General features: G+C 42.9%; 1 protein-coding gene across 1 annotated transcript in view; it reads right to left on the bottom strand.

Annotated features, from left to right (window-relative positions):
• Positions 1 to 4,123: 4,123 nt before the first annotated feature.
• Abca4 (ATP binding cassette subfamily A member 4) overlaps positions 4,124 to 17,709 on the bottom strand; it is a 136,038-nt gene continuing 122,452 nt past the window's right edge. Inside the window, exons 43-50 of the mRNA XM_023720317.1 lie at positions 17,269 to 17,375; positions 15,220 to 15,361; positions 12,700 to 12,834; positions 11,838 to 11,941; positions 11,669 to 11,761; positions 9,663 to 9,912; positions 7,467 to 7,553; positions 4,124 to 4,471 (exon numbers count right to left, since the gene is read on the bottom strand). Of these exons, the coding sequence (XP_023576085.1) occupies positions 4,466 to 4,471; positions 7,467 to 7,553; positions 9,663 to 9,912; positions 11,669 to 11,761; positions 11,838 to 11,941; positions 12,700 to 12,834; positions 15,220 to 15,361; positions 17,269 to 17,375 (924 nt within the window). The 3' untranslated portion in view covers positions 4,124 to 4,465. The remainder of the gene's footprint in view (positions 4,472 to 7,466; positions 7,554 to 9,662; positions 9,913 to 11,668; positions 11,762 to 11,837; positions 11,942 to 12,699; positions 12,835 to 15,219; positions 15,362 to 17,268; positions 17,376 to 17,709) is intronic.

Genomic DNA, 17,709 nt, shown 5'->3' with positions numbered 1-17,709 from the left:
GTACTAGACAGAAAATTCCAAGGTTTTGAGTCCAGAAGTCATTCTTTAGGGACCTGTGAGCTCTTGGCCCTGTTGGAGAAACCGCTGGAGGATGGCTAGGTGGGGCATGCCTAGAAAGCTGGATGGCCAGTTAAGGAATTTTATTTCTCTGGGACTTGGTTTCCTTATGCACTAAACCAATGCATACAAGCAATTATACAGGACTTTGTCTTTGAAAGCAGGTATTTTATGAATGTGGAGCTTTCGAAGCATAGGTGTCCAAGTTTCCTAAACCTGACAGTTAAGATGTGGTCATTGGAGTCATGACCTATTAATCTCAGAAGAATTCCTAAGTATTGAGTCACCACAGAGAGGAAACCAAACTCCCAGGCTTCTGGGCTTAGGGACTTGAGTCCCTTTGGGACCTGAATCAGCTCGCCTTCGAGGTGAACATGGCCGTGTATCCAGGTGAAATGTTTCCCTTTGTTCATTATCCGTGGGCCTGCTGGGACAGCATTGCTTCCTCATGGGCTTCAGTCTAAGTCCAAAGAGCATCATAAACACCTTTTCCTCCAAGCCCAGAGCTTTCTACCTACCTTTCTTTCCTTTCTCTTTAGATGAGCCATAGTGGCAGGTACAAACCAGGCTTTCTGTTTTTATTCACAATAAAAGAATTCTGTTTGTGAAACCAAGAAAAGGTCTAGAAATCTACTTTCATGGGAAAAAGCTAATGACTTAAGGGATTGATGGTAGAAGAAAGAGCTTTACTAAGTGGCAGAAGAATGGAGAAGTGAGAGCTGTGCTTGAATTCAGCTTCTCATTCCCAAGGTGTTAAGGTGTTACAGATACAGGGCTGGAATTATGAGGGAGAAAGACAAGCGGATAAAGAGAGGTGTATTTGTGAAGTTTTGGGGAATAGATGAAAATCTTCCAAGAACTATGGTGCCCCTTTTGGTTCCAGTTATTTTCTGGTGTTTCCCATCATGGAGGCCAGGAGGTGTCTTTAGCCTTGATATGGAGGAGAGAGATGAGGCAAACCAAGGCCCAGTTAGCCCTCTATTATAGTTCTGGACAAAACATTTCTGGAAATGATTAACACATCTGCAGACAATATTGAGTAGAGTTTGCCCTGAAAATTAAGGACACAAGTGAGACAGATGCAATATAAAGACAGAGATGCAAAGCTTTTTTACCTTTTTTGTGTTGCCTACTGGACATCTTTCAGAAAAAGTGGCCTTCAAACATCTGAAAAGTAACCCAGGCAACTGCTGTTGCCCTAACTCACATGGTAGAGGCGTTATCTACAGCAAAGCTAGTGGGAGACTAATAATGTGTTGCTTAGCTATGTGACCTCCAAAATTAGTATTTTTAAGTCAACTAAAAGCAAGTGAAACTAGAGGGTTTATATAGGTTTCTCCTTCGTAACATCTTTGATTCAAACTATTCCAAAATTTTGAGCTCCCCAAAGAATCAAATACTTTGAAACTCTGACAGCAACTCATAACTGGAACATCTTCATGGTCTTGCTGTCTGAATTTACTTTATTTTCTCTTCTTCTTCTTTTATTAATCTCCTTTACTAACCCAGACTAGGGGACTTTTTTACCACATTAACACATCTACCAGATTTCTGGGCTAAACTTCTAATAGGACTACTTCCCCAACCCAAGCACTGCGAATTTTTGTCATCTCCTCCTTGGTTTTTACTGCTTACTTTGAGGGTGGGTACCAGGAATTGAACTCAGGACCTCATGCTTAACAAGCAGGTGCTATACCACTGAGCTAAATCCCTGACCCCTTTACAGCTTACATTTTGTAACTAGTGTTTTAAAAAAGCACAGCTTCCCTGTTGTTCAAACTTTGGTGTTTTTGTTCTTTTTTGTTTGTAGGGAGGTGATTCTGACTTTCTTAGCCTTACTTTTTTTACTGTTTGTAACTAAACGTTTATAATTTGAGGTTTCCCAGATTGGCAAGTGTTTTCTGTGTTCCAGGAGCTGAAGAAAACAAAAACCCTTGCCCTGGAGACATCAGGTAGAGTGGAGATACACAGTAAAGTAAGATTTACTCTCAAGATAGTGGATGGATTTCACCTGTAATCAACTTTTCTTAGTACACAATGCCTTTCTGAAACCCTCACATTGTGAATGGATATTCAACCTCTCTCCTTGCTTAGTCTGTCCTGAGACATTTCAGTCACTAATTTAAATGATATAGCTAGCCCAGTATAACAGCAAGTTTCAACAACACCCTCCTGGGCTTTCCCAAGTCTCTATTCTGACTTTGGTTAAAATGAATTTTTGGGAATCGTCCAGATAGCTCAGTGGATTAAAGCTCCTGTACAGGATCTCAGGATAAATCCTGAGGGGATTTCACTGACCTTATCAGACCCAAAAGCTACAACTCTTGTTGCATAGGTCCTGCTTTACCTTGGTCTTGGCCATCCAGCAGAAAAGTATAAAAATGAAATATAAGAAGTAAAGCCATGCTGTTATGTTGAGCTGTGGGGGTACTCAGGTCAACAATTTCTGACATTGCCAGTCAAGTGGAAGACCCAATACTATTATGGACTACTGGACTCTTTTAGAATATTATGCTGAGTTAACACACCTACAATATTCAAATAACGGAACTTAACAAAAAAAGGGGATACAGATGAATGTCCATTTTGTATCTGTGTATTCAAAGTGGTTAGGATAGATATATAGTTACATTCTCTTAATGAATAGAGGGATTTGTTCTAATGGTGTTTGTAAATAGGATATCATGTCTGCATCTTGTACAGCAACTAACCACTAGGAAGAATGTATGCAATGTGTTAATTATTGAAACTGTCCTACCAATTTGGTTTGAAACTGTCTCATTGCTGTTTGTTTCTCAATAAAATTATGGAAGGAAAAAAAAAAAAAGCTCCTGCTTAGGAAGATGAAGGGTCTGGGCGTTCCATCCCCAGCCTGCCATGCTAGCCCCACCCCCAGGGGTGTGCTGAGACAGCAAATGAGACTGGGCATGGTGGTGCACACCTGTAATCCCAGCACTTGCAAGGCTAAAAAACAAGAAGGATCACTACGAGTCTGATCTGTGTAGTGAGACCCTGTTGACCCTGTACTAAACACATTTAAAATAAAAATGAGGTTTTGGTTTGTGCCATTAACAGAGTTCATAAAATGTTATAACAAGATTAAGATATGGGTCTACCAAGTACATTTATAATCCTTTTGGCAATTATTATCTTAGCATCTACTAGAAGCAAACTAGAGAGGCAGGAGCTCTGTAAGATTTACTTAAGCAGCCCTCTGTCCTCTATCTTCTCCTCTACTGGGGCAGCCCAGCTATAGACTTGACCAACTCCTGCTCACTTTGCTCTGCCTCTCTAGGTAGCAGTCCCTGGGCCTCAGCATCTCTCTCTTCCCTTTTTTCCTCTCTCCCTCTGGGGCTCTGGGAAGTAATCACAGATTTGCTGTGCAGCTAGCAGCTCTGCTTTAGAAGGGGTTTTCTCATAAAGCCTATCTGTAAGTAGTGGAGGAGAGATGCCTTGGTAAGGAACTCCATTTGCTTTCCTCATTCTCAACACTCTTGAAGCAGCTTAAGAGTATTATTGTATGATTTTTGATGCGCTCTCATGTGGCCTGCTAGATAGGTAGTGAGTCATTTCCTTCACACACTGCTGCAGAAGGTGCGCTCAGCACTGTATGAACGAGGCTTTGTCTTACTTATACATTTACAAAGACATATCTGTGCTCATATGCAGTCAACAATCCACCTCTACCTGTCTATCCCTCTTTGGCTCTTGATCTAATTATACCTGTGAGGTACACATTCAAATAATCTGGGCAAACAGGAGTGGAAAAGAGATTCAGCTAATACCCACTGATATTAGATATTGTTCACATGCATCATCTATTTCAAGTATTCGTTATGCCGTATAAAGACTCAATATGCAACTGTAAGACCATTTACTTCTGTGTGACTGGTGCAGAATCTTTTCATCACCACCATTTCTGTGGCAATGACTCTCAGGGAGGCCTATGGCTATGACAGGGGATAGCACAAACCTGCAGAGAGTGTCTGAAACTATACCAGGGAGATCAGTTAATAGGATAGATTGTGATGAGTGGTTTGCATTTTATTTCTTGAAAGTAACCAACAGCTCCTATCCTCAACACAAGCCTTTTGAAATGACAGCAATATTGAGGTCAAATTGACGAGTGGGCTGGACTTGGAGTTCTTCTCTGGAGTAGATGCAAAGTTGTATTTGTTTGTCGGGGTCAATGTCACCACCAGGTTGTCCAGGTGAGTCAGTCAGCTTGGGTTTCCTTCTAAGGGAGCCTCCCTGTGATCTCACCATATAACTTCATGTGTCTGTTTCCTGCTGCAGCAGGATCACTTGTGCTGGCCAGTGGTTCCAATGACCCTATGGACAGAAGCTCCTGTACTCCGGCTGCCACAGTTTCTTTCCAGATGTAGGGAATGAGTAGTATGGATGGAGGTCAGACCTGCAGAAGGAGAACAAATGGACTTTCACTGTCTTGGTTTTCTCCTAAGATAGATGTGACTGCTTTTAGATTTTAACAGTTAAACATCTAAACAGGTATCTCTGGAGGAAGCTCTGCTGAGGATATTGTCAGACCACAAAGTTCCAGGCTAGGTTTATTTCCTTATCTGTGAAATGGCCAAACCATGATCTGTCAGGACCCTGATGTTCACTATGGAGACTCACATACCCATGTGCATGTATGCTTACATCTTAGAGAGACTATATCCTCAGCGTTGTCTCCAAAGGCTATTCTGGAATTGTTTGGTTAGTGTTTCTGCACCTTACCCTAAAAGTTACAATGCCCTTATTATCTTAAAAGCTGAGAAGGGCTGGCAAGATGGCTCGGTGGTCTAAAGCACCTACTTGGAACAAGCTTAGCAAACCACAGGGACCACGGTTCAATCCCCCAGCACCACATGCCAGCCAGCCTCGCCCCCTGGTGGGCTGAGCTGGCCACACACACACACACACACACACACACACACACACACAAAATAAATAAATAAATTTTTAAAAAAATAAAAAAAAAAAAAAGCTGAGAAGTCAGGCCCGTGAGATAGCTCAACAGATGAAGTGCCTACTTAGGCAAGCTCAGGGATGGGGGTTTAACCCCCTGCACCACTGCTGTGCTGGCCCTGCCCCTGAGATCAGGCATGGTGGTGCACACTTGTAATGCCAGGGCTGGGGAGGCTGAAAAATAGGAGGATCACTACGAGTCTGAGCTGCATAGTGATACCCTATACCAAATACATTTTTTTTAAAAAAGACCAGGAAGTCATAAATTAGGTCAGCCTTGAATTCTAAATCATCTTAGTCCACTTCCTACAGAGGTGGTTCCTAGGAACCATGAACATTTGACTGAGGGCTAGAAGATGAGAAGAAATTTGAGCTGAAATTCAGTAAAGTAGGCTCCAGACCAACCATAGGCACTAAATCCATGTTCCTTGAGCAGCAGACACCCCAGTAACCCTTCTAATTGGAAAGATGCTGTCTCTAGTTATAAAGTTCATGTGAATTCTTGGACCAAGTGAAGGTATTGAAGGGGAAGCGAGGACTCAGAGGGAGGCTTTCTCAGTCTGATAAAATGCTGTTTTCCCAGGTAACTGGTTTAAAAATCATTTTCTAAAGAAGAATTTAGGGGTTAAATGTATGTTGAAGTGGGGCAAGGATCCTACGCAGATCTCTAGATGATGACATGTTTGTGTAGTTGTGTATTCTTTGCTCAGATCCTGGATCTGTGAGGCCATTATCGTGTTGAACTTCTGAAGCAGCTCTCATGATTTTTTTAAAAAATGTATTTAGTACAGGGTCTACAGAGTCTCATTACACATATTGAACTCATAGTGATTCTCCTGTTTTTCAGCCTCCCAAGCACTGGGATTACAGTTGTGTGCCACCAAGCCCAGTCTCAACTGCTGTCTCAGCATGCCCAGGGGGCAGGGCCGGCCACAGAATTGAACCTAAGCTTTAATCCACTGAGCTATCTGGCCAACTCATCTCCTGTTTACTCAGAAGCAAGTTGTTCATCTTCTCTAGAATTCCTTGAGACAATTTACTCTTTTCATACGGTATGTTAAGGAAAATTATTTCAATGTGCTATAATGTAAAAAATGAATGTAGTTACTGTTTCATGACAGACTTCACTGCACAACAGATGCCTACCAACCTCTGTAAAGGATAGTATGTCATAAAGTTGGGCTTTGAACTTTTGAAATTTAGTATAAATATATACCAATTTAACAAATGCATTCTGATGGGTTTCTTAACATTTGTAACCATTAAAATAATACAAATGTAGTAGAAAAAAATTCAGCTAGGGGCTGGGGAGATGGCTCAGTAGAATAAGTGCTTCCCTGGCAAGCGTAAGGGCCTGAGTTCAATCCCCGGATCCGCAAAATAAATAAATAAATAAATAAATAAATAAATAAATAAATAAATAAATTCAGCTAATAAAAGGAAAAGTCATAGCATTTAATTGCTATAGATCAAGACCTTCAATACCCTGACTTGATCCAGGGTTAACCTGGTGTTATCTCTGTAAGTAGAAATATGCCGGGTAGAGGGGCAGAGGGAGGGCAAGTAGTTCTGGGAAATAATTTCAATACCTAACTGTGTTCTGTGTTATAAAAAAGATTCAGAACTGTAAGAGGCTCTCCAGGAATAATATTTGGCTGGAATTAACAGTAACTACAAGATGAGAAACTGGCTGGCAAATCAGCAAAACTAACTTTCCTTAGATAGATTTCTTTACTTGGTATTCCTGGGCCCTCTGAGCATAGAGACAAAGACAGCACTGCCATAGGGCCACAAGGCTTGTGTTGGCCAGGAAGCGATGGGAACATTCACCACAAATACTGCCCTGAGAAGACTGTTTCAGTCATCCAATGCATTTGACTTTTTCTTGCAATCAAAAAGTTGGTTGGGAAGAATGACAACCCTAAGAAAATTAGGGGCTTGCCTACCTTTGCTATTTGGGGAAAGCTTTGATTTACTCTCTGAAAGGGCAGGAGAGAACCCAGAGCTACCGCTCCTTCCTCCATCATCTTGATGCTTTCATAGACAACAAAGAGCTCTTGCTCTAAGCAAATGTGTACCCCTTGTGGCAAGTAATTTCTTTCCTTTGAAATATAAAATTATGACCACAGGTGTGAAGTATTCCAGTATCTCTCCTATCTTCTCTTCTTCTTATTTCTAAATTATCAGGTTTTTAAATAAGCAAAATATGTGGGAATGTTTCTTTCAAAAATGCCCTCCCATACTGTCTGAATGGTTTCCAGGTTACTTCAGGACCTCTACAATCACTGGTGCATAAATCCTAGAGCACAGAAGGGGCAGTGAGTGGTGAGGATGTGTTGGGGATGTGGTGGGGGTCTGAGCATTGGGGCACCAGAGATGCATAGGGCCAGCTGGGCAAGCATCTGCCTACACCAGTGCTGTGAAAGGGCAGTGGCTACCTTGCCTTGTTGTCTGGCTCCAGCAGCCCGAGGGTGCAAAGGGAGGTCATGAGTTTCAGTCTGCTGTTTAGCAAAGTTCACAAATACCTGGAAGCAAAAGAACAAGAGTAAGTCAACAACCCCCCCCCCAAAAAAAACAGCACCCCACACTCACCTACCCACTGCTCTATTTTTTCCAGTTAATGTACAGTCCTGTTGGGGTTGTCCTACCTAGGTGAGAAAGCCCACGCACAGAAACCTAAACCCAAGTGCCTGGACAGGGATTGCTTTTTAGACCTTCCAGCTAAGCCAAAGGAGCTCCTGCTGGCGGACTCACAGGGCTTTGGGCACAAGATCTTGGGGTGAACATGGCAAGGGGGATTCAGCCAGCACAATCTCAAAAACTGGGAGCAAAATAGGTATTTGATCTATCTTCTGTTCATTCATGTGCACTGTGGCCACAAGTCCTGCCTAAGGAGTCCAGTGTGTCCTCCACCTGCTTCAGGCTGGCAGGAAATGGCAGGGGGATAATGTTGAGTGAAATAAGCCAGACACAGAAATTTAACTATCGTATGTTTCTCTTACATGAGAAACCAAAAATATAAATTAATTAAAGAGTAAAATAAAAGAGAGATTGTAAGAAACGGAGAAGCAGACTATTTGGAAAAGGAAAGGAGGCCAGGGAAAAGCAGGAGTAAAGGGATTGAATATGATCAAGAGAAATATATAGTTCCCCAAAAAGAATTTAAGTATTTGTATTGCAAACACACATTAATGAAAATAAAGAAGGTACAGGTAGGTCAGTTCCTCAAGGAATATAGGGAGACCTGCCTGTTTCCACTGCTTTACTGAACTGTCTTTAAAGATGTTTATGAAAAAAAAAAATACATTTGCTATGGTTTGTGTACAGGTGCCTCATGCAGTCATGGGGTGGCTTCTAGAGTTTATGACTGATTATTGTGCATACCGATGCTGCACATTACCCAGGGCAGGTAATTTTCATTGCAATGTAAGGAGGGGAGTGAGAATAGCTGACTGCCTGAGCTGCTGCCTCTTCGTTTTGCTCTTTCTGCTTTTTGCCACTTCCATGAAAGGTTGCTCTCTGCCATGTGCCACACTGCCTTGGAGTCAGCTGAGTATGGACTGAAACCTCTGGTAACTGTGAACTAAATAAACATTCCCTTCCTTCATTTTGAGTGTCATTTATTTGTCCCAGCAATAAGAGAAGAGTAACTGAGACATTAAAAATAAATCTTTCTCAGAAACAACCCAAATGTTCATTGATGAGTGAATGGATAAGCAAAGTATAACATACACATACAGTGGAATATTATTTAGCCTCATAAAGTAAGAAAATCTTAACACATATAGAGACCGGAGGACAGTAGGCTAAGTGAAATATGCCAGTCACAAAACATCCAATATATGATTCCACTTCTGGGAAGCACCCTGAATAGTTAGTTCTATAGAGATAGAGAATATAATGGTGGCTGCCAGAGGCCAAGATGGGTGAGGAAAATAAAACTGAAAATGACTGTCTAATAAACACAGTTTCATTTTTTTTTAATATTTATTTATTTATTGTCTGTGTGTGGCCAGCTCAGCCCACCAGGGGGCGGGGCTGGCTGGCATGTGGTGCTGGGGGATTGAACCGCAGTCCTTGTGCTTTGCTTAGCTTAGCTTATTCTAAGTAGGTGCTTTAGACCACTGAGCCATCTCACCAGCCCCCCACAGTTTCATTTTTGTAAAATGAAAAGTTTTAGAGACAGATGGTGACAACAATGGGAATGCAATGAACACCCCTGAACTAGTATACTTAAAAGTGGTTAGGATAGTAATTTTTATGTATTTGCATTAAAAATACACAGTTTACCAAAATTCATCAAACTGAAGAGTTAAAATAGGTATGACTACTATATAAAAATGCTGCATTAATAGTTGACTTGAAAAGAAAAAAAGGCACCACCACAAATCAACAAGAATAAAATAATATGTAAGTTGGAAATGATATAAATAATGAAGTTTGCCGATTACTAAAATATCATTAAAGTACAATTCCTGACATGCCATGTTGCACCCTAATAGACAGTGGGACAAGACTGAAGGCTGTTCAAAATCAAGAATGTCACTCCTGTTTCTGCTGTCAGTTGCACCTCATGGGGCACCCGTGCATCTGCGGTGCCTCCTGTTCTGCACTGGGGCATGGAATGGACTTGCCTGGTCCAGTGTGGTCTGCGTGACCGAGTACTCCTCGATGAGCAGGCTGTCCTTGTGGGAGATGAGCAGCTGGAAGATCCTGGCCAGGGAAGAGGAGGAGACCTGGAACTGGAGCATGTTGTAGTGTCTCTCCCGCTGCACACTGCCTGGAAAGTTCCCTTGGAAGAACTGCTCCACTAGGTTCAGGTCAGGGAGGAGGTCATCCTTTGGAGACTTGATTTTCATTGTGACAATGTAGCCATCTCCAAACCTAGGGGCACATAGTGTGACACAGGTCGGCTTTGCCTGAGCTCCCAGGCAATTCCAGGTAAAGACTAGAATCATCAGACATACTGGGGATTAAAGGTCCATCCCACTGACCATGTGTACATGCTGAGGACCTGGAGAAAAAAATGTGACAGCCTTGCCTATAATCCCCACACTCAAGAGACTGAGCCAGCAGAATTGTTGCAAGACCAAGACCAGCCTGGGCTACAAAGTGAGCTCCAGGCCAGCCTGAACTGCATAGCAAGACCCTGTTGCAGAAAGACAAAAAAGGATTGTTAGTTTTTGGAGAAAATAGTTGGTACTAGTGCTTAGAGGTCTAAATATCTGCATGGCAAAGTGGGGCAGATGGATTTGCTGAAGGTCGGTGTGGTCGTAGCCCCTTGTGGAGCTCCCAGCCCCACCCATGAAGAAGTATGACCAGTGCAGACTGTGCCAAGAGCTGACTGGCCTTCATGTGACTGGCCAGGGCACAGCAGAAGCTTGGGGAAATAGTACTTCACTGTGGAAGCTTCCAGAAGCAAATGGAGCTATCAGGGCCAGGCCATTAGTGCTTCCCTCCTCCGGTCACCTGATCTTATCATGTGGATGATGGGTGGTCCATCAGAGGCTGTGTATGGCCAGGTGGGGACCACACATAGCTGTGTCAGAATGTACTGTGTCACTTATAACCTACTGCAATGCTCCCTCCATGGGGCTGGACTTAGTTTGTGCATAGAGCTCTTGCCTAGCATGGACATGAACATGGGCTCCAAAAAGTTTCCTTCAGAATCTAGAGCTCTTCTCTGTAATAAGACTCCTTTCACTTTCAGCTCCAGGAAATTGATCGTCCTTCTATGCAGGGACATACTTCCCCGCCTTCTCTATCATAGAGGTAATTGAGGAATGTGAGGAAAGGAGTAGGGAAACGTCCTCTTGTGGCTGGGCACAGGGAGTTGTTAACACAAGTCTGGTGATATTACATGCTGATGCTCCCATAGACTTAATCTCCAGGCTGTAGGTACTCAAAAAATCAGGGTCAAATGTCCAACTTCCAAATACCACTAGTCTATCAGACCTTTACCCTCAATCGTTTCTCTTGCCTGGTGCAAATAAAAAATGATGCTTTCTGTGCAACATATTGCTATGATGGGCCATCAAAACTGAACATCTCAGCATCGATAAGGTGGATTCTGTGGTATCCCTTCCACCAAATAGCCTAATTTGTATTTTGGGCTTTTGATACACATATTAAATAAGTTAATGAAAACCATAAATTTACATTTTCTCAGGTTATTAGGCACATCCAAATGCAAGGAAGAACGCACATGGCCAATTGACATACTCAAAAACATACAATAATCTAGGAAAGAAAACTAATCCTCAAGTTGTTTGGTCTCTTAGTCATTCCTGTAGTTGTTACAGACTCTGGTGAGAAAGGCCAGGAGCTCTGAGTCTGTCAGGATAAATGAATCAGTACTAAGTAGATAGTGGTGCCCCTCTAATCCCCATGCTGGAATGGAAATGTTCCCCATCCAGAGACTACCGCCAGCTTTCAACCGTGAGCTGTTCGCTCAATACAAAGGAGTTCGTACTAGCACAACAATTTTATCTGCCTGCATCTGGCGAACGGGCCCAGTTACCACTAGCCTCCACCTGCAGGAAGAGAAGGCAGCAGGACCTCCCAGGTATCTATAGAACGCACAGGGCCTGGCTGTGCCCCACAGGAGGCAGTGAAGGGTGTGCCCCCTCCTTCTGCTTACTTGTACTTGAGGTGCTGAATGGTGCCCAGGCACTGAAAGGTGCCCTTCACCATGATGGCCAGCCGGGTGCACAGTGCCTCGCATTCTTCCATGCTATGGGGCAGGAGAGCAGAGGTGAGGCAGTGGAGAGGACCGCCCATCCACTGGCCCCGCCCTGGGAATCTCTTGCCTGTGGGAAGTGAGGACCACGGCTCTTCCTTCTCTGATGAGGCTCACAATGGTGTTCCACAGCATGCGGCGTGCCTGGGGGTCCATCCCTGTGGTGGGCTCATCCTGTGGGGTGGGAAAGAGTGTGGGGGGTGGGCTTGGAGGCGGCCATGTTTAGTCAGTGCATCCTCCCTGGGCTGACCACCTCTGAGCAGCTCTGGTCTCTAAGAAGAATAATCTGACAAGTAAGTACAGAACATAGCTGCTCCCCAGCTGGACAAGATAGGGGTACACAAATGGAAGAGGTGAATCAGTAGAGAAACTGCACTTCCAGAAGCCTATGAGTGGATTAAGGATGATGAAGGCAGTGGCTTTCTTTAAAAAGGAAGCAAACAAAAAATCCTCAAGTACATATTGGTTAGGAGGCAGGGAGAAAACCAAGGTAGCTTTGTGTGACACTTGCTTACATAGGTCTCTAACTTCGTGGGAAAGAAGGGGCCTGGTCACCCTGGGGAAGAGGCCTGGTCCAGCTTAGGTCACAGAAGCCTAAGATCCAGGCCAAAGTTTCTATCCACTTTGGACCCCGACACAGTCTTCCTCAGGAGGTGGTACTGTTGGTGTTCTCCAAAGTAGGGTGAACATCCCCTTGGTGAGCTCGTGAAGCCCCAAGAGACTTTCCAGGGACTCACAGACCTTGCTAGGATTTGTTTCCCTCAAGAATGCACTATGCTGATTTGCTCAAAAGGAGTCATACAGGGAGCAATCTAGACTAAAGCAAACTGCTGCGTGTTCTAAAACTGCTGACCCAAAACGTATTTCCCTGAACCCAGAGAGGCAGAGGTCAGCCCAAGGCTGGTTGTCTCTGCTGGTTGCAGTGTCCTCACCAGCAGCACCAGTGGTGGGCAGCCAATTAGTGCTATGGCTGTGGAGAGTTTCCGCTTATTGCCACCACTATAGGTGCCAACCAGGCGATCGGCGTAGAAAGATAGTCCCAGGCTCTGAATACCCCAGTTTGCAACCTAAGGAAGAGAGAGAAATCCCATTTAGCAAGGAGGAAGAAGTCAACACCACAGATCTCCATTATTCAAAGTTGTGGATTCCCAGCTCTCACCCTTCAGGATGACAGGTCCAGTAGGCTAACGCAGAGCCACCCACTGGCTCGGGTTTTCTGGCACACATTTTAGGGCTTCAGGACCAGTCTCCTCTCTACTCTACTTTTGGCTACAGTGTGGCCTAGTCAGCTAAGCAGCCATTAAGCACAGCCCCCTGGGAAATGGCCTTCAGCCTTGCAGACAGTGAGTCAGCATTTCTCTTCTAGTTCCCAGGACTGTGGCTAAGAGTGCAAGAGGGAGAGTTTGAGGGTCTCTTTGGAAAGTTCAAGGACACAAAGCCTAGCTAGGGACACATGTAAAGCCTTGGGCACTCCATGGACCTACTCTGAGCCCAAGCACTATATAAGGCCATTGCCTCTGATTACACCAGTGGGAGACAGACAATAGAAATAAGAAAATGGTAGCTAGTAACCGTGCTTTGAGGGAACTTGACAGGGAACTGTGATAGAGAATAACAGGTGGGGTGAGGGTGTATGTCACACACACACACACACACACACACACACACACACACACGAAGAAACCAGCAAGTCGCTAGAGATGGTTCACTGAGCTTTTGCCTTCTGCATTTGTTCAACTGTGCCTGGAACGTTCTTCCCCTAAATATCTACCTGGCTTAATTGCCCCATTTAGGTTTTCATTCACAAGTCTCCTTCTCTTTGAGCTTTCCTTGAGCCTTGCTAACCAAAAAGTGCAAACCCCAGCTCAACAATTCTCCTCTGTTGTTCTTCCTCTCAGGACTTCACACACTCTAACATGGGATATTTTTCTTGTATATCTATTGTTTGTCACTTCCACTAGAATGTAAACTGCATTTTAAACTTTTTGTTAGGACTCAGTTTCCCATTCTTCTTGCAAGAATGTGTAAGAACAAAAATAATGTAAAGAATAAAAAAAGAAAAGAACGTGCCTTCCCTCCGTTTATTTCTGACCCTGCTGAGAGAAAGTCAGAGCTTCCACCTTTCAAATACTTCAGTGAATATTTCCCAAAACAGTAATTCTGTACACAGCCCCACTTCAGTTATGAGAGTAAATTTACTGACATAAATTTAACATGATTATGCTTTACCATTCAGAGTTCAGTTTTGTGAACTGGTCCAGTAATGTCTCTCATATCATTTTTTCCCTTCAGCCCAAGAGGCAGACTAGTGTCTGTTATTCAGTCATTATGTTTGAATTCATGATAATATATCCAATTCTAATCCTTCACCCCTCTGTATCATTATGATAATTATCTGAAGCAAAACAGAGCTTATTTCAGCTCATACTCACCATTAGGTTTTCCCTTTTACCCCATTTCCATTCTTATTGATGTTTTATTTTTGACTATGTAGAGCATTAACATGTTTCCAAAAGTAATACTATATCAAAAGATACCCTCAGAGAAATGTTATTACTCTATTCTTCCTTTTACTCCAATTCTCTCTCATTTGTCACTAAATTCACCATTTTCTGCTTTATCCTTCTTATGTACTATTCATAAAAGTAAGCAGATATATGCACGATTTCCTCCTTATCCACTTAAAATGTGGAAAAGTAGGGCTGGTGAGATGGCTCAGTGGTCTAAAGCACCTACTTAGAACAAACTTAGCAAGGCCCAGGGACTGCAGTTCAATCCCCCAGCACCACACGCCAGCCAGCCCTGCCCCCTGGTGGGCTGAGCTGGCCACACACACACACACACACACACACACACACAAATAAATTTTAAAAAATAAAAGAATTAAAATGTAGTATTCTACATGGTCTCTTTTGTAATTTTTAAAACATTTTAATAATTTTGGATTATAATAAATGTCTTCACTAGCAATGAAAAACAAAATTTTGAAAATAACTCCATATCAGTTCACAGAGGTATTTCTTGTACTTATGGCTGCATAAAATTTTATTGCATATACATACCATAAACTACTCAACCAATTTACTATCCAGGAGAGTATCTAGGATTTTGCAGTTAGAACACAATGAATAACTTTATGTATATCAAATTTTTTTAACTTGGAATGAGTATTTTTAGGTCAAATTCCCCAAAATGTAATTACCTTGTTAAAAGGTAATGCTATACATCATCTTTTTAGATATGAAGGCAGGGATTTACTTTTTGCCTGGTTTATTCATTGCTGTATCCCTGGCTTCTAGAACAGTACTTGGAAGAAGACGCTACTGAGCATTTGTCAGAAAATGAGCAGATGGTGCACTATTAGAGTTTCCCACACTTAAACCAACATATTCCACAAAGCAGGCTTATGATTTATCAAGCTCTCAAGCAACCACAACAAATCATTGTTTTACCCTCTCAATTTCTTCTGCTGGAACACCCCGAAGCCGAGCATAAAGGTAAAGATGTTCTCGGCCTGTGAGCAAGTCATCAACTGCATCAAACTGAGGACAGTAGCCCATTCTTTGATGAACATCGGAAATATTAGTTAAAATACTGCAAGGGGGAAAAAAAAAGAAATTGGTGACGAGAGAGCTGGGACTGAGAGATCTCTCTAAGGAAGCTGCCTCCTCTTTTCCACTTTGCTTTAGATAGACACACCACTTTTGAAAAGTGAAGCAGAGAATTCTTGGCTAGAGAAATGAACATCAGGATTCTAGCTTTGAATTCAGTCAGAGCCTTTAAATTTTCAGTGTCTAAGGTTAACTGAATGCCTCTTTCCTCACAAGCCAACTTTGGTTTGGATTGGGTCTCTTCCCTTGTGAGTTTGAAAACAAAGGGAACATCAGGTTTAAAAAACTGATTGATAGTTTTAAATCTCTTTCAGACATTTGGGTAGAAGCTAGAAAATATAGATCCCGTCCAGTGAAAATACGCATTTCCATCTGTGTTTATTGACAGAGATTCTGTCAATGAAAGAGGAGCCATAAGAGCTACCAAGAAGAGCCCAGTAGGGAGCAGAGCTAGAGTGAATGAGGTTCTATCAACTCCTTTTGGCTAATGTCCCCCCACCAGAGAGAGATACACTGACTTGATGGAAAATAAACTGCACATAGATTGTTTGGTCTAATATTATCCCTTTCTTCTTATAGATGAATTGGTTTACAAATAAAAGATGGATAAACAAGGATAAGATAGAGAGAAACCATTGCAGTTCCTCTCTGTGAAAAAAGCCATAAAAAATCTGGCTAGTGTAATTAAAACCACCAGGGAAAGTTAGCCCTTCGATAAATATGAACAACCAGGCCATCTGAGAATTTCAGTCTTTAACCTGTGGTTTCTTCCTAGCTTTCAGCTCAGTTTTATCTGCTGGTCACTGGACTGTGTCTCACTTCCATCAAAACTTGTTGTCACCTGGTAAGATCTTATTCTATACCTTCAGTGACCCTCTCTTTCCATAATTCTTTTGCTTACCTACTTAGCTGTTGGCTAAGCTAGTTCAGTAGATGAGACAGACCCCGCACGACTTGGCTCCACCCCACCAGTTCCTCTGCTACAGACTCAACAGGGATGATCTTGAACAGCTGGAAAGTTAAATCCACCTGAGCCACTGAGGTGCGCTCAGGATTCTCCCTCCCTGCTGAGCACCAAGATATGTCAAAGATGGTTTTCTGGTGCGGCAAAGAGGCATTCATCAAGTACGTGCAAGCAGTGCTTGTCGCCACTTACAAATCTCTGGGCAGACTTACTGTGAGTAAACTTTGCAGTTGAAGGAGCATGCAGCAAAGAGGAGAACAAATGAGGGCTCACCCTCTCTGTTCTGTCCCACAGAAGACCAGTCTATATAAACTTTATTGTAGGCAACAGCAGTCACCCTGCAGAAGCCAAGGGCACTGGCTAGTTTGCCCTTCATGCTCCCTGATCTGAAAAAGCCAAGTGTCGGCACATAAAAACCCAATGCATAAAGTTGGGTTTAACAGCCCTTACATAATCCCCCATCTAGAAACTCAACTTGGAGAAAGTTTTTTAGCTGGCACTCAGGAACTCCAGCATAAGCACAAGTGTGTTCCAAGGCTTAGTAAATTCCCTGCGATTTTTTTTGCAGAACTGTATGTAGGGAGATAATGGAATGTTCCTATACAGGAAGAGTGCACAAGGGTTCATCAGATGCTCAAAGGAGCTTGTGACCCCAAAGAGATGAGGAACCAGTGACTTGGAGCTTCCAAGATCTCACTTTAACAGAGCGCTCCTATGACAATCATAGCTAAATTCATTTTTCTAGTGAGTCTACGTCCTGTACTTTTTGGACCATGCTATCTGGGAAGCTCCCTCTTCTATATAGTTCATTTTAGTCTGTGACTCACTTTTACATAGGGTCTAAAGATAACTCACCCTATGCTGGAAGAAGACAAGGACCAGGACCTGTGAGAGATACCCTAAGGCGGGAAGGGCAGGGCACTCACCTCTTGCCTGCAACAGTGGCATCACCTGAAGTCACTGTGGTGTCACCAGTGAGCATCTTGAATGTGGTTGTTTTGCCAGCTCCATTGACTCCTAGTAGACCAAAGCACTAGAAGAAAACACAGAGCTAGTCTTTCTCTAGAGACCAACACGATATGGAATATCAGGCCCCAGGTTTGAGGAAGGCATTTCAGACCTGGGCTGCCATTACAGAGGCTACTAGTTATGTGTGGCTACTGACAAAACCTATCTAGTCCCAATCAATATGGGCATGAGGTGAATACTTCATTAATAAGGTGTTATAGGCATTACAAAATGAAATTATATTATTATATTATATTTGAGCTATATTGGTTAAACTATAGATTTCTCTATGTGACTAGCACTAGATTCTGGTTGGACAGTCTTGCTTTATAAGAGAGAAGAGTTATGCACCAAAGCTG

This window comes from Octodon degus, unplaced genomic scaffold (genome assembly GCF_000260255.1).
Source record: "Octodon degus isolate 3935 unplaced genomic scaffold, OctDeg1.0 scaffold00074, whole genome shotgun sequence".
NCBI lineage: Eukaryota > Metazoa > Chordata > Mammalia > Rodentia > Octodontidae > Octodon > Octodon degus.
This window is presented reverse-complemented; position numbering and strand designations above follow the sequence as displayed.